This window comes from Schistocerca americana, chromosome X (genome assembly GCF_021461395.2).
Source record: "Schistocerca americana isolate TAMUIC-IGC-003095 chromosome X, iqSchAmer2.1, whole genome shotgun sequence".
NCBI classification, from domain to species: domain Eukaryota; kingdom Metazoa; phylum Arthropoda; class Insecta; order Orthoptera; family Acrididae; genus Schistocerca; species Schistocerca americana.
Window position 1 is genome coordinate 1,004,848,981 of NC_060130.1, and position 26,361 is coordinate 1,004,875,341.

Genomic DNA, 26,361 nt, shown 5'->3' on the forward strand with positions numbered 1-26,361 from the left:
TTAATGAACTGTTGAAAATGTGGGCTAATGGTATTGCAATGAGGTCCCCCACATTTTTAATGACACAATCTGGAATCTCATCCACACCTGTTGAAAATTTTGTTTTTAACTCTCTTATTGATAGTATAATTTCCTTAGGGTTGGTTGGAGTAAGAAATAGGGAGTTGCAGTTTCTATTTTGATTGGATGGTGTTGTAGCAGGATTTTTATTTGAAGATTTTATGTCAGATAGTAATTTTTCACTAATATTTGCAAAGTATGTATTAAAAGCATTGGCTACTTCTTCTGGATTTGTAATTTTTTTGCCATCTTGGATTACCTGGAGATTTACATTTTGGGAGGTCTCGTTTCCTACTTGTTCTCTGACTATCTTCCACATGGCTTTCATTTTGTTCCTGGCCATTTTTATATGGTGATCATTTGTTGTTTTTTTAGATTGTTTTATGACTTTGTGAAGCACTCTCTTATAATTCTTGAAATGCACCAGAAACTCTTCTGTAACATTTTGTGTTTCTGAGATTTCATAAAGTCTCCTCTTTTCAGCACATGATATTTTAATGCCTTTCGTCAGCCATGTAACATTTCTTTTTTTAGTTTTTAATGTTTGGTTTTTAACTGGAAAAGAAATATTGAAATAATGGGAGAATATTTCCATGAACATGTCAAACTTTTTACATGCGTCCTCATAGTTGTCTATATAATTCCATGTTTCTTTTTTCAGTAAGTGCCTGAAGTGTTCTAGGTTGTGCTTGCTAAAATTTCTACCTTTTCTTGTCATTTGTTGTTCAGTATTTCCTGCAGTGTCTACTGGGAATTCAATAAACTGTGCATAATGATCACTGAAACCTGTATTCATATTTCCAGATTTGTATAAATATTTATCTGTATTTATTAGTATCTGATCTATAGCACTGCTTGACGATTTGGTGACTCTGGTGGGGGATTTGATAGTTGTATGTATGTTGTAGGTTTTTAATAAGGCCTCAAGGTTTAATCTGTCTTTTGAGTTCTTGTTGAAATCTATATTAAAATCACCACATATGATGGTTGTTTTACTAACTATTTTTATACTGTTAAGTGCCTTCTCAAGATTTTCAACGAAAGTAGTTACGTTTCCATCTGGGCTTCTATATATGCAAATAACAATTATATTTAAATTTGTCAGTTCTGTAGCAGAAATTTCAAAGTTTTGCTCTTCCCCTAGCTGGTTAGTGAACTTTAAATTTTCGTGTTTGACGTCCTCTCTAACATATATGCATGTTCCTCCATGCATGGAGGTTTTCCTACAAAAAAAGATGAAAGGGTAAAGCCCTCTATCCTTGTGTGATGTAACGTATTTTCGGATAACCAGTGCTCACTAACACTTATAACAGACACTTCTTTTAGTTCATCTGATAACAATATTTCTCTCTCTCTAACTTTATTTGATAAGGATTGTACATTTTGGTGCAGGAGCATAAATTTCGACGATGACTTATTTACTAGGTTGTTTTGGCCTACCTTATGTTCGACAGCTGCACATGACATATCATTTTTAACACTTTTACAATTGAAGTTTTCTTTCCAGAGCGATGTTTTAGAAGATGAAATCAACATTTCTCTGGAATCACTTGCCATAAAAAACGTTGTGGTTCTTTCCTGTTTCGTGTTGGGCGAGTTGACTTGTAGTGTGATGGCGTTTCTGCTGTAATTTTTGGAGTTGTAATTTGAGGAACCGCAACCAGGCTAGATGGGGATCCTCTTCTTGCCGCTTCAACACTTCCTGAAGTCATTGGAGTAATATTCTCTTCATTTGAAATTGGTGATTCCGTTGCTGCTGCTGCTGCAATTGGAGGCTGCACTAAGCCTGGCTGATTTCGGTTTAATTGTTCCATGACTGCATCGCACAGTGCTACTTTCCCTTTCTTGTTTCTGTGCAATCCATGGGTAGTGAAATTCTCTCTTTTTTGACTGTCTGCATTAATATATGTCACATTGCTGAAGAGCTTACATATTTTCTCGAACTTTCGGTTACTTGCTTCGATTTCTGCATTCACACACGATGTTTTGATGAGATCATGTCTCGTAGGGATGCTTATTACGAAAACTTTCATGTCCATAACTTTTGCCAATGTTTCCCTTAAAGATCGCAAAGCGAATTTTGCCTCGTTCTTGTAGACATCGATTGCGCCAGCTAAAATAATGCAAGAGTTACAACTTCCATGGTTACTGTGTGTGTCAATATGCTGAGTAACTTCTCGCAGTGGAGCACCTGGCTTCACAAATCCAATAACACTTTCATTTATTAGTTTTTCGTTCATGATCTTTGCCAGTCCTTTTCCATGACTATCAGAAAATAAATAAATAACGCCAGCATCTTGTTTTTTGGTTGACTGTTTTCGTTTCTTGTTTTCGGTTCCGAAACTTTCGTTTGTATATCTGCTTCACTTTGTCTGTTCATTTTTTCTGATAGCACACTGAATCTGTTTTTGCACACGATATTAGAATCAGTCAATAACTTTCTTTGAGAATTTGACAGTTTACTTTTCACTATCGGTATGTTTGGAAGTTCGCGATTTCGAGGAAAGTTTGATCTGTTTTCATGCTTTTCCGCTACCATGCTATAGTTGCTTGTTTGCACACGTTTTTGTTTACTTTCAGTTCCTTGCAACAGTTTTTCTTCAGATGGCTGTATTCCATGATTTACTACACTCGATTTTTGCACACTGTTTTTTTTGTATTAAAGTTACACTGCTTCTTTGAGATATATCTTCCTGGATAGAGTTTTCTTCGGTCACTGGTTCCCATTTTCCTGTGGAGGCCGTGTCTTCTTGCTTCCCGTATTTTCCCGATTGAAGTTCTTTTATATCCTGTTTTAGAGTACCGATTATGAATTGTAGACTTTTTATACGTTCATTTAGCTTTGATATCTCGTCCTTACAACTCATACACGATTTCTTTTTTCCATCGAATTTTACTTTTTTTTGCGGAACTACACGATTTACTTTAACACTAGCCGCCATCTTGCACTACACATAATAACTGAATGAAATTGGTAAATGTCTTTATGTTTGTTAATATAACATTCTTCAGGATTTGGATGACAAGTGTTAATATCTTTTAATAAATATTCGAAATCTGCATAAATTACAAAAGGTATGCTTAATGAATGATTATAATTTTGAAATTCAATTTTCTGACATGTATAACTCATATCTATTTTTACTTCTTTGTGTTCTTCACAATTGTATTCATGAATCTCTAATTTTACCTGTGAATGGAAATATCTTAAACATCGATCACAAAGCTAAATTCTTCGATTGTGTTCACTTGTTTGTGAACTAATTAATCTAGAAAGATTTCTTATCTAACAATAATGTTAATTATTTTCTTCTCGAATTAAATGAAGATTAACAGGTTTTTCTGGTTTATTTTGGGTATGGTAAAGAGGATTACAATAATTTTTTCTTCTTCATTGCTTTCATATCCATAAACATCAACTGAAGTATTTTATTTCTTTTCAAATTTTGTAATATCTGTTAAGCAAACAGGTAGAATAATTTTCGATTTTTCAAAAATTTCATGTAATTCTAATCAAATATTTTTATCATTATTAATGGCCTCTACCTGATAATTTGCTGGATATTTAGATGATTTTATTGTAGAAAAACATTTATGATGTACATTTTTTACATTAATTACAGCTTTCTTGTCTATAATTACTTTTTGCGAATCCATATAATAAGAACCAGAAGCTGGACTGTGTTAGTTAACATTTAATTCTAAACTATCTTTATAAAATAAAGGCTGACCAGTTTCTTTCATCTGCATTTCTTCCATTTCGGTTAATAGTTTATCTGTTAATTTTTGATATTAATCTCCCAAATCAGTTGTTCTTAATATAAATGATTAGTTGTTTTAAACTTAAACTCTTGTACTTTATCTTGATTTTTAAAATTACAAAAATATCATGTTACATTTAATTGTACTTCTATGTATTAAAGTATTCTTTACTTTGGTGATTATTTCTTCTTCAACTGGATTAAAAAATTCCTGTGGTTCAACAATATTATCAATTCCACAAGTTATTATTCTTGATTGCACAATATTATTTCTATAAATTCGTTTGGTTGGTTTGATGAAATCTTAATCATCTAGAAAATTGGAACCTAGTTAATTTTTTGGATCATGTTTTTGATTAATTTCTTGATATTCTTCTATTAGCAGCTTTTGAAAATAATTTTCATTATCATTATTTTGTACTCAGGTTTATTGATAAGATCAATTAATGGTTGTTTATTAAGGTCAGAATAATTTTTAATTTTTTTTTGTTTAACAGATTTTACAATGATCACTTAACGGTTCCTTACCCAAATTGTTATCATCATTAATTTTACCTTCAGATTTGTTGATAAGATCGATTAATTGTCTTTTTCTAAGTTTACAATAATTTTTTATTTTTTTCGTTTTAAATATCTGATGAAGTTCTTTTAACGAATTTTTGTTCAGCTCATTATCGTTATCATTGTTCTTAATATTGTCATCAAGATTTACAATAAGATCATTAAATTTTTGTTTATTAAGCTTGGAATAGTTGTTTAAATTTTCTGTTTTACAAATTGATCGAAGTTCTTTTACAGTCTTATATTTTAGTTCTCACTTCTTCATGTCTTTCTTATTAAAATAATCAGTAATTACTGTCAGATCATCTCTAGTTACATTTGAGTAACCATTTTCTTCCCAAAAATTTTCTAAATCTCTGTAACTCAATCCATACTTTATTTTACTATAATTTTCCAAGCTTTTAAATTACTCAACTTTCTTGTTCATTTTATTTAGGTTGTAATTATATAGAATGAAATTTGATATTTATCTTATTAAGATGATTACATTTATAATGTAGCTTTGAGTTTCTTAATCGAAATTTCGGTTGATGATATAACTAGCTAAGATTTGTTTGATGCTATTTGCAAAGAGAAACATTTATTAGGTTGCTACTTTTTAAATAAACCAGACTTTGTTTTTTTCAGTATGGGCAAATGAAGTTTGAAGCTTCTTATTTATAAGGAACAAAATTTATTACATTTTTAAATTTTTAAATGAATAATGAGAATTTAGTTTCTCAGGATAGGTAAATGATGTTTGATGATTCTTTTTGTAAAGAATAAAATTTATTATATTTGCAAATCTTTTAAATGAGCAAATGAGAATTCGTTTTTTTCGATATAGATAAATAAGGTTTGATGATTGTTATTTAGATCCCTAGGAAACAATTGGCAAGAATGGGGGAAAGAAATACAGTAGAGGAAGAATGGGTAGCTTCGAGATACAAAATAGTGAAGGTATGGTAGCAGAGGATCAAGTAGGTAAAAAGACGAGGGGTAGTAGAAATCCATGGGTAACAGAAGAGATGTTGAATTTAACTGATGAAAGGAGAAAATATAAATATGCATTAAATGAAACAGGCAAAAAGAAATGGAAACGTCTGAAAAATGAGATTCATAGGAAGTGCAAAATGGCTAAGCAGAAATGGCTAGAGGACAAATGTAAGGATGCAGAGGCGCATATCACTAAGGGTAAGATACTGCCTACAGGAGAACTGAAGAAACCTTTCGAGAAAAAAGAATCACTTGCATGAATATCAAGAGCTCAGATGGAAACCCAGTTCTAAGCAAAGAAGGGAAATCAGAAAGGGGGAAGGAGTATATAGAGAGTCTATACAAGGGTGATGTTCTTGAGGACAATGTTATAGAAATGGAAGAGGATGTAGATGAAGATGAAATAGTAGATATGATACTGTGTGTGAGCCTAACAAAACTCTACCATCTAGTGAGCAAGATGTATGAGACAGGCGAAATAGCTTCAGACTTCAAGAAGAATATAATAATTCCAATCCCAAAGAAAGTAGATGTTGACAGATGTGGAAATGACCAAACTATCAGTTTAATAAACCACGGCTGCAAAATACTAACACAAATTCTTTACAGACAAATGGAAAAACTGGTAGAAGCCGACCTTGGGGAAGATCATTTTGGATTCTGTGGCAATGTTGGAACACGTGAGGTAATACTGACCCTACGACTTATCTTAGAAAATAGATTAAGGAAAGGCAAACCTACGTTTCTAGCACTTCTACACTTAGAGAAAGCTTTTGGCAATGTTGACTGGAATACTCTCTTTCAAATTCTGAAGGTGGCAGGGTAAAATACAGGGAGCAAAAGGTTATTAACAATTTGTACAAGAACCAGATGGCATTTATAAGAGGGGCATGAAAGGGAAGCAGTGGTTGGGAAAGGAGTTAGACAGGGATGTAGCCTATTCCCGATGTTATTCAATCTGTATATTAAGCAAGCAGTAAAGGAAACAAAAGAAAAATCCGGGGTAGGAAATAAAAACTTTGAGGCTTGCTGATGACATTGTAATTCTGACAAAGACAGCAAAGGACCTGGAAGAGCAGTTGAACAGAATGGACAGTGTCATGAAAGGGGGATATAAGGTGGACATCAACAAAAGCATAACGAGGATGATGGAATGTAGTCGAATTAAATCGGGTGAAGCTGCTGGAATTAGATTGGGAAATGAGACGTATAAAGTAGTAAATGAGGTTTGCTATTTAGGGAGCAAAATAACTAATGATGGTTGAAGTAGAGAGGATATAAAATGTAGACTGGCAAAGGTAAGGAAAGTGATTTTGAAGAAGAGAAATTTGTTAACATTGAGTATAAATTTAAGTGTCTGGAAGTAGTTTCTGAAAGTTTTATATGGAGTGTAGGCATGTATGGAAGTGAAACTTGGACATTAAATAGTTTAGACAAGAAGAGAACAGAAGCTTTTGAAATGTGGTGCTACAGGAGAATGCTGAAGATTAGATGGGTAGATCCCATAACTAATGAGGAGGTATTGAATAGAATTGGAGAGAAGAGAAAATGTGGCACAACTTGAGTAGAAGTAGGGATCGGTTGGTAGGGCATATTCTGAGGCATCAAGGGACCACCAATTTAGTAATGGAGGGCAGCATGGAGGGTAAAATTTGTAGAGGGAGAACAAGAGATGAATACACTAAACAGATTCAAAAGGATGTAGGTTGCATTAGGTACTGGGAGATTAAGAAGCAAGCTTGCACAGGATAGAGTAGCAAGGAGAGATGCATCAAATCAGTCCCTGGACTGAAGGCCACAACAACAACAACATTTATAAAAAATAAAATGTGAGATTTGTACATTTTTCAATGAGAATTTTGTTTTGTGTGTATAGATAAATTTTTTGGTTGGTTTAAAAGGGGGTGGGGGGAATGGTCCAAACTGCTTGGTCATCAGTTACTGATAAATTTTTTGGTTTGGAAATTCTGTGAAATTAGAATTTTGATTTATAAACTGGAATCTTTATTCCAAAATGTTCTTTGGTCCAGAACTCTCATCAATATACTAATTCCACGAAACTTCCTGGCAGATTAAAACTGTGTGCCTGACCGAGACTCGAACTCGGGACCTTTGCCTTTCGCGGGCAAGTGCTCTACCATCTGAGCTACCGAAGCACGACTCACGCCCGGTACTCACAGCTTTACTTCTGCCAGTATCTCGTCTCCTACCTTCCAAACTTTACAGAAGCTCTTCTGGTTCGCAGAAGAGCTTCTGTAAAGTTTGGAAGGTAGGAGACGAGATACTGGCAGAAGTAAAGCTGTGAGTACCGGGCGTGAGTCGTGCTTCGGTAGCTCAGATGGTAGAGCACTTGCCCGCGAAAGGCAAAGGTCCCGAGTTCGAGTCTCGGTCGGGCACACAGTTTTAATCTGCCAGGAAGTTTCATATCAGCGCACACTCCGCTGCAGAGTGAAAATCTCATTCTGGAAACATCCCCCAGGCTGTGGCTAAGCCATGTCTCCGCTATATCCTTTCTTTCAGGAGTGCTAGTTCTGCATGGTTCGCAGAAGAGCTTCTGTAAAGTTTGGAAGGTAGGAGACGAGATACTGGCAGAAGTAAAGCTGTGAGTACCGGGCGTGAGTCGTGCTTCGGTAGCTCAGATGGTAGAGCACTTGCCCGCGAAAGGCAAAGGTCCCGAGTTCGAGTCTCGGTTGGGCACACAGTTTTAATCTGCCAGGAAGTTTCATATCAGCGCACACTCCGCTGCAGAGTGAAAATCTCATTCTACTAATTCCACGTTTCATAGTTCTCCAATTAGATGAGAGCAGGACAGTGTGGGTCTCATCAGTAGTATATACTACTAAATTCTGCCTTTGAGGTATGTTCCACAATTCTTGTATATATACGCTTTTCCAGAATCTTTGAAAAAGCAGTTAGAAGGGAAATTGGTTTTCAATTTGTGACTTCAGTTTTGTCACCTTTCTTATTAGGTACGCCACTTATTCCTGATAGGTCTGCTTACTGTAATGGGTTTTGGTGGTTCACAGTGTCAAAGGCTTTTGACAAGTCACAAAATAATTTTATTGTTACCATTTTGTCATTAATTGAATCCAGAACTTCTTTTGCAAAAGCATAGATTGCTCGTTCGGTTGGCAGACATTTTCGGAAACCATATAGAATTTTACTGAGAATGTTACATTTATCTGTATGTTCCACAAGTCTTTTATATATATGCTTTTCCAGAATTTTTTAAAAAGTAGTTAGAAGGGAAACTAATTTTTAATTTGTGGCTTCAGTTTTGTCACCTTTCTTGAAAAGGGATTTTACAGCAGCACATTTGAGTCTGTTAGGCAACGTTCCTTGTTGTAAGGTTATATTGAAAATGTGACTAAGTACATCACTTATATAAGCACAGCTCTGTTTCAGTAAATTATTAGAGATATTATCTAATCCAGTGGAATACATATTCCTTAGAAAGATGATTGTTCTTTTAATTTCAGATGCTTTGCCAGGTGTAATATGAATTTTACCTGTATGTTTGGGTAGAGTCTTTTGCATATGACACAGTACGTCATTAACACAGCCCTTTCAGTCTATCTGTTCTGAATCTGACAAGTAGTGGTTGTTGAAAATATTGACTATGCTTTCAGAATCATGTACTAGAGTTCCTTCATGTTCAGATCTTCAAAAGTTCTTATGGACTTCCCTGTCTCCCTTCTAACGATATTCCAGATGGTCTTCATTTTGTTATGAGATTTATCAATTTCCTTCTTATAATAACAATGCTTTTGATTGTTGTATTACCTCCTTTAGTATCTTACAGCACATTTTATAATAGCCAGTTCATTGTGCCCTTAGTCATTGTAACTGCAATGTAATGTTCCCTCTTTGTTTTACATGATTGTTTAATTCCCATTGTGACTCAAGGTTTGTTTGGTAATGTACCAATATTGCTTCTAACAAACATGTTTTGGGAATACCTTTTCAGAGGTGGCTGAGAAATCATTTAATAATATATTAAATTTAGCATTAACCTCAGCCACCCTGTATATTGGGCTCTAGCCCAACTGTTGCAGTTTTTGTGTAAAGATGTCCACTCTAGACATTGACCTAATGGATTTCCAGATGGGGATTAATTTCTTGAGAGGTGTACTGTCATACAGTGTGAGGAGTTGTCCATCATGGTTACACAACCCATTCAGGGGTGACAGTGAAGCTGTGGTACCTGCTTAATTCTATAAATACATTGTCTATCAAAGCCTAACTCTAAGGTGTGATACTAGTGGGAAAATCAACTGCAGTAAGATTATATGAATTCATCAGTTGTTGGAGCTCTACTTTGTTGTTGGTTTCAGTTAAAAAGTCTACATCAAAACCCCCAAATAATAATTTCACTATTTTTAGTAAATAAATCAGAACTATAATTCTTTTTGAACAAAAAACAAAAACAACCTAAAATTAGTTCCATGTGCTCTGTAAATTACCACGACTCTTACTGGGGAGTTATCTACATTAATTTCTATTGCACACGCTCCAAATAGTTGTTCTAAACAGTATTTCCTTACATTTATAGCTCTAAACAAAACATTATTTTCAACGAAAATAGCTACACCACCCCTTTCCTAGTTCTCCCTAGAACAGTAGCATGCAATATTGTAGTCAGACTCTAAATGTAATAAATTAATGCCAGTTGTGATACATTATTTAAGAAAATATAATATTTGAGCATTGTTTATACAATTTCTCTCATTTATATTAACTGCTAGCTGATCTGCTTTGCTGATAATACTCTAATATTTTCATGAAAGATAAACCGGTTAGACTTGATTGTAGAAGTGGCACTTGTCTTGGGTGCTTTTTGTTCTTTGTATCTGTAGTTTAGTTAAAAATTCTTTCACACGAGATGGGCGCACACTTTCCACCTTCTTACTATTCTTTGTGCAGTCTGCTTTGCTGTTGTGTTTACTTCTGTTGGTGCTGGAACTCCTTTTTCTTCTTCTCCTTCTTCTTCTTCTTCTTCTTCTGCAGGTGATGTTATGCCTAAGATGTTCTTGGTGTATTTTTAGGTGCTGATACATGGTGATCATGAAGTGGTGAAGCTATTTTTGAAGCTCGCAAAATCTGTGCTTCATTCACCTCTGTTCTTATTGGCTTGAACCATTTCGTGACTTGCATTTGTTTTACTGTTTAATTGTTACTTTCTGACCTACTGGGCTTAAACCACTTTGTAATTGGCAACTGATTGGTGGCTTTACTGTTTGCTGCTCACCAAACACTTTGTGGTTAGGCATTTGATTGCCACTTGTCCTAATATCTTCATTGTCCCGTGAAATACAAATAAATATTTTATCAGCAAGTATGCCCTTTCCTGGTGCATTTAAATGAAGTCCATGAGCTGTATAGAAACTCCATTCCAAAATGTCTATGTCTATAACACCGATATTCTGGAAATTAGTATATATTTTGGTGAAACTCTTTTTTGCAACACTAATTTCACAGTTCATGCATGACCAACTAGCCATTCAGTAAATCATGATGTTGTGGGTCATTCACAATGAGTACATTTGTATGAATTAAATTATTTAAGCACTTTATTTGTTCTGTGCTAGACTTGTAAATCTAACTTCGATAAAAGCCATTACAGCCTCCCAGCAATATAATGAAATTGTCCTAAGTCAAACTAGTTACATACTTCACTTAATTTTGTTAGAAACTTTAAACATTGTTATTGACTGATGTCCAGCAACCACATGTTTACTTAATTACAGAATGTATGTATAGCCACTTCGGCTGCACAAATTTGTCAAATTGACCATGGTTTTGGCAGCACTAAAATGGTCTTCATCAGAATTAGTGGCTCTATCTTGAAAAAAGCTTTTGTTGCGTAATTGCAGCTGTTCATTAAGAATGAGACCACCCTGCATTCTAATTTAGACCACCATAGTTCTGTCAAAACCATGGTCAATCTGACAAGAGTTTTATGCAGCCAAAGTGGCTATACATACATTCTGTAATTAAGTTAACCCATGGTTGCTGGACATCAGCCAATAACAATGTTTAAAGTTTCATGATTCCCACCTGCCGAGGTCTCTAAGGCTGTGACGATATACATAGACTTGAAAATGAAAATTCTGAATTCTTCCGATAGGCTGAACATCTAAGAAGAGCTAGAGATTTTTAAATACCTATCTCACTCTTAACAAACAGTTGCAATTACGCAACAAACACTTTTACCAAGGTATAGAGCCGCTAATTCTAATGAACACTGCCCTAGTATTGTTGAAACAATGGTCAATTTGACAACAATTTTGTGCCACTGAGGCGGCTATACATACATTCTGTAATAAATTTTGTTAGGTTTGCTAGTTCACACAATGGAGCTCCAGGCTTCAAGAATTCAGATCCCTTGAAATTGTATTTTTCCTTTACCACTGCGGATATTCCCAGTCGTGAGTATTCCCAGACACACATTTTTTTGTATTTTATAATTTTCGCACTCAGGGGATCGACTAGCAATGGTCTGTTTAGTTTTTGTGATTGATTTCCCAACTTTCCGATTTCAGCTGGTGTGATCATTGAATCTTTAGCAGTGAACACATAAAAGTTTTTATGCACTCGAGTTTACTGTTTTTATGCACCAAAGTTTCAGTGTTTTTGCACACAGAAGTTTCCTGTTATTTTGAGATTGTATTTCCTGGGTGCTGTTTTCTTCCTTGTTCCACTTGTCTGCTGAGGCCGAATTTTCTTGGTTCATCAGTGCCTCACCTTTCCTGCATTGAAGTTTCTTTATGTGCAGTTTCAGGGCACCGACTATAAATTGTAAACTGGAAATACGTTCATTTAGCTTTGAAATTTCCTCATATATATCCTATTGAATTTCTATAACATTGCCTTCAAGTTTACCTCCCTTGCCCAGACCTTTTATACACTCCTTTCACCTTTCAACTTTCTCTTATTTACTTAGTACTAGTTTTCCATCTAAGCTCTTGATATTCACATGGCTGCTTATCTTTTCTCCAGAGGTGTCTTCAATTTTCCTGTAGGTGGCATGTTTCTTTCCCCTAGCAAAACTGCTTCTAAATCCTTACATTTGTCCTCTCACCATTCCTGAGTAGCCATTTTACACATCCTGTCAGTCTCATGTTTTAGACATTTGTATTCCCTTTCACCTGCTTCATTTGCTGCATTTTTATATTTTTCCCTTTCATTAGTTAAATTCATTATCTCCTGTTTTACACAAGGATTTATAGTTGGCCTTGTCTTTTTACTTATTTGATTCTCAGCTGCCTTCACTGTTTCATCTCTCAAAGCTACCCATTCATCTTCTGCTGTATTCCTTTCCCCAGTTCTAGTTTCTTAACGCTCCCTCTGAATATCTCAATAACCTGTGGTGATTTCTACTTTTCCAAATCCTATCCCCTTAATTTCCTATCTTTTTGCAATTTCTTTAATCTACAGTTCATAATCAATAAATTGTGGTCTGAATCTACATCTATCCCTTAAAATGTCTTACAATTTGAAATCTGGTTCCAAAATCTATGTCTTACCATTATACAAGATGAAAAAAAAGTGCCACATTTGGTGGTCGCCATGTGAGTCCTCATCCTAATTCAACACAAAAGTGTATCTAGGAAAATCCAATTCCACCAATAGGATTTATAGAAATGTGATTTAAAAATTGAGGCAAAGCTGTAACTAGATGCAGCATGGCCAAGAACAGGTAGCATGAACTCTACACTGTGCCAAAGCTGTCCCATTAGCTCTGTAAGATGAGGCAATGCTGTGAGGAATGATATGTAGACTCACCAATGTTCGAGTTGCACTCATGCCAAACACTTTTTCCAGTTACAGCATAAATCTGCATCCACCGTGTGTTATCTTGTGTATTTCTTTCTGTTACTATTAAATTTATTTAAGCATTAACACACACGATTACCTTCTTACAGACATAAACGACCAATTTGTTTTGTATGTGACACAAATAAAGCCAATAGAAATAACTGGATACAGTAACACTGTCTGTATCCAGTGCGGCACAAAAAATTATGTACACAAACTACACTAGAGTGCACATTCTGTATGATTGATGCCCAGGATTATCTTCACACAGCCAGTATGTACATGTATGGGCAACATTCACTTGAGAGAAGATGCTCAAAGTGACCATCTTGCATTTTCAAACACCTTGCCACTTCCTGGATCATACTTTCTGGACCCTATGCAACATAACTGCATCCACCACTGCGAAAGTAGTATGTACACAAGCTGCTAGGTCATGTGCATCCATGGATGCAATTACAAACTGGCTCCTGTAAATGTCGCCACACATAAAACTCTAGTGGATTAAGGTCCAGGGAACATGGAGGCCAGAACATTGGACCTCTACAACCAATTCATTTCTGTGGAAATGCCTCATCTAAATATATATGGACATTCATTCAAAACTGCAGCAGTGTACCATCATTCTGAGACAATGGCTGTTGCTGAGCACCAAGTGGACATTTTCTAATGCATCATACAAAGCACTGCAGAGAGATGGGTGATAATGGGGCACATTGAACTTGTCTAGCAATAGGTAAGAGCCCAAAAGCTCTCCCCTCATGGTTCCAGCCTGCAGGTATATGACAAAGTATGGCTGAAAGCTGTACTCGTGTGGGACATGTGGGTTGTGTTTCAACAAATAATGGCTGTTGTGGAGGTTGAAAATAACCTTCACATGCGAAGCTAGATTCATCAGTCTATATCACCTTATTTATAAAATGTTTATTATCTCCTACTTCATGCAAAAGCCATTCACAAAAATTGTACTCACTGAACATGATCTTCTGACCACTGATGTTCTGTTAATGTGTAATGATATGGATGTAATTCTTTGTTGTGCAACACTTCTACAATCAGTCTTTCAGATATTTTGAACTGCCTTGCAAAATCATGGGTACTTCACTGAGGTGAATGGTTTCAAGAATTGCTTCCTCTGTTTGTGGAAGATGCCTAGTCCTTGGATGACCTCTGCCCTTTACTAGTGGATCAAGACTACCAGTTAGCCATAGGTGTTTCTCCTGGTGACAAACAACATTCTTTTTGGGATGGCACCTTTGAGGGTATTGTGCAGAATACACATGAGCAACAGCAGCAGCTTGGTTATCAGATGCACCCAGCACCAAAAGCACATGGACATATTCATTGTGTGCATAGTCTATCAGGAAGTTGCCCTACATGACCTTGATAGGACCAGTTAATGTTGAGCTCTGTGTGGTTAGTAGACATGTGCATACAGTTTAATGGAGCCCACTGTCATGACAAATGACAAAATGATGTCCTGCTTATAAACGAAGAGAACTAGGGAATGAGCAGGAAAAAATTAAAAAAGAAACCTGACATTTATTTTAACGTGGGTTTTGATGGAGTGGGGATTTTCCAATATGACCATTTCATGAGTGTACTGTGAGTAACAGGAATCCGGTAAAACATCAAATCTCTGATACTGCTACAGCTGGAAAAAGATCCTGCAAGAACTGGACCAAGAATGATTGAAGAGAATCATTTAACATGACAGAAGTGCAACCCTTCTGCAAATTGCTGCAGGTTTCAATGCTGGGCCACCAATAAGCATCAGCATGCGAACCATTCAATGAAATATCATCGATATGGAATTTTGGAGTCAAAGACCCTCTCGTGTACCCTTGATGACAACATGACACAAAGCTTTAAGCCTCGCCAGGGCCCATCAACACCAACATTGTGCTGGTGACTGGAAACATGCTGACTGGTCAGATGAATCTCATTTCAAATTCTATTGAGCTGATGGATGTGTATATACAAGTATGGAAACAACCTCATGAATCCATGGACCCTACATGTCAGCAGGGGACTGTTCAAGCTGGTGGAGGCTCTGTAATGGTGTGGGGCTTGTGCAGCTGGAGTGATATGGGACCCCTGATACAGCAAGATATGACTCTGACAGATGACACATACGTAAGCATTCTGTCTGATCACCTGCATCCAGTCATGTCCATTATGCATTCCAATGGACTTGGGAAATTACAGTAGGGCAATGGAACACCCCATGTGTCCAGAATTGCTCCAGAGTGGCTCCAGGAATTCTATTCTGAGTTTAAACACTTCTGCTGGCCATCAAACTCCCCAGGGATGAACATTATTTAGCATATCTGGGATGCCTTGCAACGTGCTGTTCAGAAGAGATCCCCACCCCCTCGTACTCTTACATATTTATGGACATCCCCGCAGGATTCATGGTGTCAGTTCCCTCCAGAACTACTTCAGACATTACTTCAGTCCATGCCACATTGTGTTGTGGCACTTCCGCGTGCTCTCAGAAGCTTTACACAACATTAGGCATGTGTACCAGCTCCTTAGGTCTTCAGTGTAAATATAGCCTGCTCAGTTGATACTCCTTTCTGAAATACAAACGTTTTATAACTGATAATGTTTTCTGTGACAACTTTTTATAGATTCTTTTGAACATGATTTTGTCAAAAATTTATGAAAACAGTGGCATTAATGAGATGAGTCTACAAATCTTTACCAATACTTTATCATTTTATTTCCATTGTGAAGAGATTCATTAGATAAGCAACTTATGAGGATCAACCAAACAATATTTGATTATTTTACTACTGATTTTCCCAAAGCTTTTAAACATTTACTTTTAAGAGAGTTGGTTACACTGAAAACTTGTTTTGGATATGCAAGATGTAGATGAATTTTATTAAACTTATTTTGAAATGCTGCTCGTAGAATTTGTAGGTTATCTGCTAAGAAAGTGTTCAGATCTAAATCTTATACTTCTGACTAAAACAAGTTATTAAAAGGGTCAATAGTTTTTGTAGTTTAAGTGCTCCATGCTTTATATTCCTCAAAAGACATTTCCTCATTTTTCTAATTCATTTCTGTGTTCCAAACAGTTCTTGTTATTGGAAGAGCTTTTTTTAAACACATGTATTTTTATGCTCTGATGGCTTTGCTCACAGTTGTACAACAAAGTTTGAAACATAGGTTTTTACTGTCGTAATCTATGTCCCTTCACTTCACATAAAGTCGTCTCTTAGTTTTTAAAAAGTTATTGGTTCTTGAAGAGTTTAACCTCATAACACAAATCTCTTTTTTAAGACAACAGTTTTCAAGGAACCTATGATTAAGTTACAGATTACATTATATTTTTCTCTAACACCAAGTACACCATTGACCTTATGACGACCGATCAATGAAAGAGTGTAGGCCATTGGGTGGTACCATGGGCACATGCCACAGTGAGGAAAGTATGTAAGTGGGGCAGAGCTGAACAGGGAGTGATTCTAGTGAAATGGGGAAATTCACTGACATAAATGGCTTTGTCAAATGGCAGATTATTATGGGCCACCACCTGGGCATGAGCATATCAGAAATGGAGAAGCTATAAAACTGAAACCACAAGTAGGTAAAGATGTTGGATATCCATCCATCAGTCAATCACAGTATACATAAATATACTAATTTACTGTTTTGTACATCCAGAAAGGTGACAGTTATTATAATGGTAAATATAGCTGAATGTAAATATTTTGCAGGTCTACCATGCTGAGTGCTTAGCCATAATGTTTTTTCCAGTTTCAGCTTTCATCAGTATGCATGCATAAGAACTTAGAACTTTCTAACCTGTTTATTATTTTCTGTTGGGTCAAGACATTAACAGGAATTTCAAGGTTTTCGAGAGTACAGAACTGTATTTTTTTTTTATTTTTATTTTTTTGGAAAAAATGCCAATTATCTTAAATTTGTTAGTAGCTTTAATAAAAGTATCATCTTCTATTTTCTCAGATAAGGCTTTTTTACAATGCTTGACAATAATGCTTGTAGAATCTCTAAAAAGTATTAATTCCATCCCTGATTAATATGAGTAAGAAAAAGTAATGGGGCCCTGATCACACTCTATGGAATGCTCATTTTGATCTCTTTCTGCGCAAACAATGTGGTACCCCTCCCCCACCACTTCCCCTTTATATTGCTCTAACATCATAGTGTACCTCTCTGTACCCTCTTTCTTCACTAGGAGTTAAATACCTTCTATAAGTCATACAAGACACTAATCAATGATACTTTATTCTGTACAATTCACCTTATGTTCTCAGTGAATGTACAAATAGATGCCCATATCGAGTAGCATAGCAGAAATATCAGTTGTGATTGACTAAGTATCCCACTGCTACACAGGTGGTGTGTTGGTGTTGTTTGGGGAAAAGAGACCAAACAGTGAGGTCATCAGTCTCATTGGATTAGGGAAGGACAGGGAAGGAAATTGGCTGTGCCCTTTCAAAAGAACCATCCCAGGATTTGCCTGGAGCAATTTAAGAAATCACGGAAAACCTAAATCAGGATGGCCGGACACGGGATTGAACCGTTGTCCTCCCAAATTCGAGTCCAAAGTGCTAACCACTGCACCACCTCGCTCAGTACACAGGTGGTAACAACACTAAAGAACATTACTTATGAGACAAATTTATAAAATGATGTTTAGTATTCCTGCCTATAGACATCGTGATGAGGCAGATGAGATGGTACAGGTGTCACAGCAAAATAGTGCAAAAACCTTCCACGGAGGAGGCATGTAATGTGTATTATGGGTAGACCCACTGCTGGAGGTGTTTACCTGCTGGCAGCAGAAGGCAAGGTGGGCCAGTGATTATCCAGAGTTCAACCACAATGGACCTCGCCTTGCACTTCATGCTGTGTGCTGTTGCTGAGTGCTTAGCCATTAGCCATTATCCATTAGCCATCCACACCTGTCTCTACATGGCTTCAGACTATCTGTTTCATGTATATTAAAGTGCATGGCAAATTTCTTTGTTTCTCAGGAGGTTCTGATCGCTGGCTATTATTGAGCCACTGCTAGCCTGTGAAGTATCCACACTGACCCTGTCAAGTAACAGCATTTCATGCCTATGCAGATACTAAAGTGGCAATGAAGTATGTTCTTACACATGTGACACCCCTATTTTTATCCATTGCCCCTTTTCTTTTTGTTAACTTGGGCCACCACAGTCCTGTAACTTCTGAAATGCTGACAGGAACAGTTGTGCCTGCAGAAGGAGCGACAGCTGCAGCAGCAGCAACAGGAGCAGGAGTAGGTGCTGATAAACCAGAATGCAGACTTGCTTAGTGCTCTTACAGTTCCCTTGAAGTTTTCTACACTGCTCCTACCACCTGCTGTTTGTCAGTTTGATGGGTCGACAGAAAGCTGGAAGAGTTACCTGCACCAGTTCATACCACATTATCAGGTAACATGTATCGTTCATCCCTTTGATAGGGCTGCCTTGTTGTTGTCCATCAGCACGGGTTTGTACCAAGTTGTCCAAAATTTGGAGCTCTTTGTTGCGCTAAAGAAACTTCCCTTTGATGAGTTCTGTCAGTTACTTACACGGTATTTGAGACATCAAACCTGTGTGGTGGTGGCACTGTTGCAGTTTAACCAGCACAACAAGCACCCTGGACAGTAATATGTGGTCTAGATAGCCGATCTGCAGGACATTTCACATAAGTGTCATTCTCAATGCCCAAATGAGCTTTCTCTTATTCAGACTCACTAATTCAAGACATGATCATCTGGTTAGCTCCTGATCTAAAAGTTCAGACTAGGTCATTGACTATGTCCAACCCTTCTTTAGCCAATGTTTCCCAAATTGCAGAATCGCATGAGCATACAGAGGCAGTGAGGGACATCTTTTCTGATAATTAGCAGGTGGAGCAATTAGGTAGCATGGTAAACAGTCCCCAGCGACCTGTGTGACCTCCCAGGTGGCCTCACCTCTGACCAAGTCAGCACTTGTTGCCGCCATTGGTGATTCAGGTGCATTGGCATTGCTGCACTGCCGATCCTTGTCCTTGTGGGCTCAGCAGGTCTAGGCTGCTAACACCATCATAATTCCACATGCAGCATTTCTTGTGTCATCAGTGCCATTCTCCTCCTGCTTGTTGCGTGAGCCAGCAAGCCTGCCCCAATTGTCTTTTGTTGCGTGTTCACCAAGACTGCTTGAATGTATATGGTCATCCATCAGATAGGCCATTTGGTATCTGTTTCTGACTGTAAGTGGGCCATGAGAGGCACTGGATGCCCCAGTGTTTTCACTGCACTCTGCCCGCACAGGTCACCCCTACATATTTTGCTGACATTGGTAGTGGACAGGTAACTGGTCAAATTTCAGGCAAACACAGGAATGATGGTTAACCTCATTAATTTAGATACATAGAAGCTCTTGGTGTGCCTGGAGTCGCAGTAGCCTCTTTATCAGGTTGTACCTTATAGTAAACAGCACATTCCTTTGTGAGGGCTCCTCTCCATTTCTGAGAATCTGGAATGGTAACTTACATTGTTAGTTGTCTTTGGATTAGACACTTTTTCTATTTTTGGGTTCCAGATCACTGAAAAAGTAAATATAGTGTCTCAATCTGTGCCTTTTCAAGATCTGAACTCCTTACTGTAATCATACAGCCAGCAGAAAGTTTTGAGGTACAAATTTCTCTTAAGCTGTCAGTGGTACACAAATCCTGTCATTCCTTCTCACTTCCTTTTCCATGTATGACAAGATATAGGCAGGGTTGGCAGGATCAAGGTGTCATTTCTCCTATTTTGTTGGGTCAGTGGGCCACCCCTTAGGTGGTGATTCATATTCGCAAAAGCACTTTGCATCTTTGCTGTGATTTTAAACTGATGATCAATGCACAATGTGTCACTGATTTGTATCTCATTCTGTGGCAGGCAGAATTATTGGCAAAGTTGTCACCAATATTTTCCCTGCATCAGCTTGTAAGATGCCTACCTGCAGTTGCCATTGGACACATTTTCTTGGACTTTCCTGGTCCTGTACATACCGATCTGGCTTTTCCAGTTTATTTGCTTGCCTTTTGGAACCTCATCTGCACCTGGACTTAATCAACACTATTTGGAACAACTGATTTAGGACATTCCCTGTTGCGTTAGTTACCTTGACTGATGATGCCTGGGTAATATGCCCTACTTGGGAAGAACACCCACAAAACATGCAATAAATTTTCCAATGCCTCCTGGAGAATGGAATTTGTTGCAAACTGGAAAAGTGCTGATTTTCTTCCTAAATGTGCTCTTTTTGAGTCATGTGCTTAGTAAAGATGGTGTCATTCCTGTGGATGACTGCATCAAAGTCATCATGAACCTGCCACCAAACAAGAACCTGAAGGAGTTCCCATCTTTTTTGGGTAAGATTTTGTATTATTCTCAGTTCACTCCATGAGGTGTGCACATCTGCCAACCTCTTAACCGGCTTCACCAGAAAGGTGTTAAGTTTGTCTGGGCTGCAGATTGTCAATGGGATTTTCAGTCTCTCAAGCAGTTGTCGTGTAGAGCGCCATTAATATCGATATTTGTTAAGTGTATAAGTGTGCTATCTTTGAGGAGAGGGCTTTGGGAAGATGTTGGCCGCTAACGGCAGTTAGCCTCCGGATTTGGTTCTGTGTAGAACCAAAGTGCTAATAAATCTGTGTCTGAGGGAATTCTAGTTGTTTACCTACAACTATATCCTATACCCTCACTGGTGACCCCATTTTTTGTGTAATATGCGTCCGAGTTACCGCCCGAATGTTATTTATGCGCCTACCGCGTCGGGTTTCTTCGCGATCACGAGGGCCGTTGTTCAGCTTCAGGCAATGGCCTCTCAGCACTCACCGCCGCCCGGATTTCAGCAACATCTCACCAGCACTCCTGCCGTCATAGTGGACATGCCGCAAGACTCTTCGGAATCCTTCAGTCCAAACATGAAGTGGAATTCATCGAGTGCCACCAGTTTCTTCCAACCGCCAACGGTCGTGGACCCTGGCTTTGTTAGCCTAGACCTTTCCACGTGTTCTCCACAGAGTGTTGTTTGGAACATTCCTACTCCTGTGTCGAACGCACAATTCAACACAGTTCGTGGCGCCGAGCGAAGTTTTGCTACTTTGGAAAATCCAGTAGTAAATTCAAACTCGAATCAGTTCCTGCCATGTGTGTATCCTCAATGCTCGCCAAACAGCAAATATCACACCGAGTGTGCATCCTTGTGGACATGTGTGGGATCCTTGTGTTGCTTCTAATCAAGTCAACAATTCTGTGCTGGACAGTAATTACCCCGACATCTACAACCAGCCCCACCACTCACGGTCGAATGAATACAGTGTGCATAACGGACATTCACCGGCGTTTTTAAGTACTTGTGGCTTCTCTCCGAGCTACCATGTCTATGAGAATGCACATTTTGACTACGATCCTCACACTGTTCGAGCGTCCGTCGCTTCTCAGCCGCCCCCCCCCCCCCCCCCCCCCAGCGTCAAGTGAATTTCGTGATACCCGCATTACGGGACGCCAATAATTCGGACTCGCTATCTTCTGCATGCTCTACTTCCGTCCGAAGAAATAGCCGCACCTCCTTAGTGACTTTAAACCCGCTCACCAGGAGTTCTGGTTTAAACTGGTTGAGCAAACATTCAATTTCTGTGCTTTGGACAATGACACATGCTTTGCCTGCCTCATGAACCATCTTCACAACCGCGTCGATTTAATTTACGATCTGGTCAAAGCACCCCCGTAGCAGGGAAGTATGCTGTGGTGAAATAGATGATACTGGAGCTTGCCTCGAAAACCAGGAGAGAAAATGTGCGACAGCTCATCTACGAAGAGTGTCTCGGCAACAGGTCTCCTTCCCAGCTGTGGCGGTGCATCTGTCTTCTCGTCGATGAGCGCCACTTTAAATTGAGCACAAGTGCTGCGTGTGGGAATTTACATGCCTTTGTTAGGCCTTCTGGCAAGGTGATTCTCCGCCCACCTGCTGACTAAGTGCTATACCTCCACTCCAGGACGGGACGTCGTCTTCAACCACCAGCATATTGCTTGCTGACTTCGCCGTTGACCGCTTCCACCGCCTGACGCGGAAGAACTGTACGTTACCTTCTAAACTTCTCACCCCCCCCCCCCCCCATTCGTAGGGACGTACTCCATACTGTGCAGGCAGGGGGGAAAGGGGGGGGGGGGAGGAAGGGGCGGGGCTATGTGGCATAGAGCACAATAAATATTGATATTTGTTCAGTGTGTCAGTGTGCTATCTTTGAGGAGAGGGCTTTGGGAAGATGTTGGCCGCTAACGGCAGTTAGCCTACGGACTTGGTTCTGTGTAGAAGCAAAGTGCTAATAAATCTGTTCCCTCACAGTGCTTGTCTCTGTATCTCTGCCTGGCTTCCTTTACACCAGATAAACCTTTTAACCCTGGCCTGTGACGTCTAGCAGTGTGGTATTATCACAGAAAAAAGTGCTGATGGCTTGCACTAGATTTTCTTCTAAAATCATTTTTGTCAATGTTACTGCTAATGCCCAAAAAACATGTGTATTAGTTAATGACAACAAATCAGAATTGTAGTTAATAAGTTGCAACATCATTGTGGAGGCTGCAGCATTAGTGCCAGAAGCAACAATGGAGGCACAAGGTGCATCATGACTAGTACATCTGAATATGGATTTGTCAGAGCTGCTATCATACAAAGCAGAGTGTGCGACACATTGTCCATTCGTGGCAAAGCTGATCTAGATCAGTAGGCAGTTTTTGATATGGTTATTAAAAACAGTAAAAACCACAATGCAGACTCACTGTCCAAGATTTTGGTCATTAGGAGACTCAGTTTTCTACAATTTGTTCTGCTCATTATGAGAGGTGACTGCTGAGCAAAGTTTGTAGTTACCATGACATTTTTTACCATTGCAGATGACGGTTCCAAAACACATGCACATATGTTGACAGTACTGTCACAACTGTTCCCCCCTCTCCCTTTTCCATGGTCTTCAATTTGGTGGTCGAGAGATGCCACTATTTTCAACAGGACAATGCTCATCCACATGTGGAACATTTCTGTATGAGTTGTCTTTGTGATATTGAGATACTCCCATGGTCAGCAAGGCCCCCAAATCTGTCTCCGAAACAACACATGTAGGACCAGCTCGAATGTCAACTCTGCCCCAGTGCCAGTATCCAGAATATCGAGGACTAGTTACAACAGTTGTAATCCAGGTTATCTTAGGAGAGGATACAAAGGTATTATAACAACATTCCCAATCAAATCAGTGCATGCCTAGAGGTCAGTAGGGGTGCAACATCATTCTGTTAAGGGGGCTCATACAGCCAAGTTCTTTGTAAATTTGATTTGATATTGCAGTCACTGAAATAACATCGCATACCCTCTCAACCTGTGGAGTTTCACTTTATTTCCTTCTTCCCTTCTGGATGTTCCACTTTTTTGATCAGGAAGTGTAAATAAAATAAATAATAAATAAATAAAATGTTCATTTCCATGCATTAAAATGTCAAGATGCTCATTAAAGATATTTTTATGTGAAAATTTATGAAAATTAGATTTTTTTCAAATGAATGGGCATAGCTGTTACATGTTATGTTGTATGTTTATTGGTGAAAGAGAACAGAGGGGACGGAAGAGTCATCTTGCGAGATCAGCAAGAATCTGTACCAGGAACATTGCCCGATGTTGACACAATTATGTGCTAGCTGCAAAAAATGAATTTGAGCTAGCTGCTAAAATTGAAGGTCATCATTGTAACAGCTGTAATACAGAACCAAAGCATTGTAACTTTGGCTGTTTTAGGACTTTCATGAGACTGTTCATTAGAATTTTGCCTGGGTCAGCACATCAGTCATAGTGGTAAATGAGGAGCTCTACTAGTATGTTACAATGTGGTAATGTATGTGATAGACCATATTCTGAATCTCTGAAGTTGATATTGGTGTTTAAGTCTAATTTCTAAAATATTTTGGAAAATAATAGTGAGAGAGTTGGACAGTGATTGGTAATCAAAAACGTGTACGATTTGTCCCAATTTTTGTTTGTTCCTATTGAATAGGAAGTGTAGATTGGAAAACCTTAGATCATTAGTGGGATTTTAAGATTTTTTATGTGAGTCAACACCACACCAATCAGTGTACTATGCTTTAATTCGTCCAGTATCGTTGTGTGTTCATTTTACATGTAGTTAGAGAGATAACAATAATAATTAATAACTCAATAGCAATAATCTAACAACAGAAGAAGAAACTAACTCAGAAAAAAATGTCTTTACCATCACTAAATAGCTAGGGTCATATGAGAAAGTTATTTTGACCATTTGTGCAGTTTCAGTATCAAACTATTTTTTTGAATGTGGCAAAGCTTTTTCGCAAAATTTGATCAAATGATATCAATAATTCATAGCAGTCAGATGCAGGTAAGAGTTTAAAATAAATCAAATACTATATGATAGCACAGACACAAAAATATTTGTCAGGCACATAGCAGAACATTAAGCATTATTATGATCCAAAGTCGTATAAAGTGAAATTCAAATTAAAAATATAAATCTTGTCTGTAATAATAATCGAATTTACCTGTGGTGATACACTTTTGAATACATTGGTTACTTTGAGAATGTATTACCTTTGGTATATCTAATCAATAAAATAATAAAGAATGACTGATATAATCCACTGGTAGTCAGCAGTTGTCACTCAATAGCTGTAAGTTTAATGATTGTGGAATACGAAGTTCTTAGGAAACTATGATTTTAACTGATCATGATTATGTGAATCCCCATGGGCATATCAGATACCAACTTCTAAAATATACAGGGAAAAATATCACAATGGTTGGAGCAATATATTTAATATTAGCGGTCACTATCATATTATGAAGCCTTCTTAGTATCAAAAAACCCAATATCTGATAATATGACGTGGTAACATCATTCATGAAATCTGAGGAAGTGATTTCTTCTAATATACACTAGTTATGAAAGAATTTTCCAATTCTTGGGACTATAGCAGGCATCATACATCCTGAAGATAACCTACTTTATTTTTTCAGATGACACATGAATGATTTGGAAGACTAAAATAACATGCACTGTCACTTTAAAGGCAGCACTACATGGACCATTGGGCACAAATTTGCTGGATCTCATCAGAAACATATGCTTATGTGTTTTCCCTGCATAGCAATGATATATCAGAAGTAAGGCACCACAAATTGAAGACACCACAAATAAATGACTAAAACTGTGAGCTACATAACACATCCCCAAGACTTTCTTGTGCAGAATGTCTTACATAGTGAAATGTTAATGAAAATGTTTTACGCACAGAGCATTAGCTTGTACTCATTCTGTTATAAGCATAGAGTAGCAGAGAGAAGGTGTGGAAAGAAATAGTAAAATAAGTGCATCACAGAGTCACACTATTTTGAACAGTGGTTATCACTTTTTTGGAAAAAATTATAATTACTAGTCTCATTAAATCGAAGTTGCAGCAATCTAAATATCAATAACATACCTTAAACCATCCATCTCTTTTAGAGCAGTTGGAAGGGTCACTAGAAAATTATCATCCAACAGGCAGAATGCAAGGTCAAGTCCCACCACTTGTTTTGGTACATTCTGAAGCTGTCAAAACAAAATAAACACTTAAATTAAAATTTGTAAGATCACTAACACAGCATCATTTTAATGTTTTTTTAATTATTGTCACCTGCAGTGTTACTACTTGAAACATTACACTGCAAAATCCTACATGCAATACAAACAATGGAATGATTAATGACAGCCACTCAAAATACAGTGGAGGACTTAAGCAGTGAATAAGTGTGTGATCAAAGCTTCAACAAAGTAGTTCAGATTAAAAACTTGTACTCTTCTTTGAGCGCACATATACCCACAGCAACACTGTCCAGGTTCTGCAGCTTGAATGGGATGACTGGTTGTCTCTGGTGGAAGAATGAAGAAGAGATGAAGAAAAGGAGACTGAAATGGAGAAAGGGGAGGGGGGTTTGGATTGGAGGAGAACAGGACAGATGTGTGGCATCAGAGATAGTTCACTACAGTGTAGATTTGTGTTACACACAAGTATAAGGACACAGGATTATAAAGGAGGTTCAGAAAGACCACTAAGAGAATGGTGTAGATTGATTAGGTATAAAAACAACACTTTGAGGACAAA

The 26,361-nt window shown here is 37.8% G+C and overlaps 1 protein-coding gene across 4 annotated transcripts in view; it reads right to left on the reverse strand.

The window, feature by feature from the left end:
- Positions 1 to 26,361, reverse strand: part of LOC124555585 — a 150,054-nt gene that overhangs the window by 84,305 nt on the left and 39,388 nt on the right. For all 4 annotated transcript variants that reach the window (XR_006968566.1, XR_006968565.1, XM_047129548.1 and 1 more), the window contains exon 2: positions 25,699 to 25,808. Coding sequence is in view for 2 of the 4 variants with exons in the window: in XM_047129548.1 (XP_046985504.1) it covers positions 25,699 to 25,712 (14 nt within the window). In the remaining 2 variants the exon portion in view is untranslated. The remainder of the gene's footprint in view (positions 1 to 25,698; positions 25,809 to 26,361) is intronic.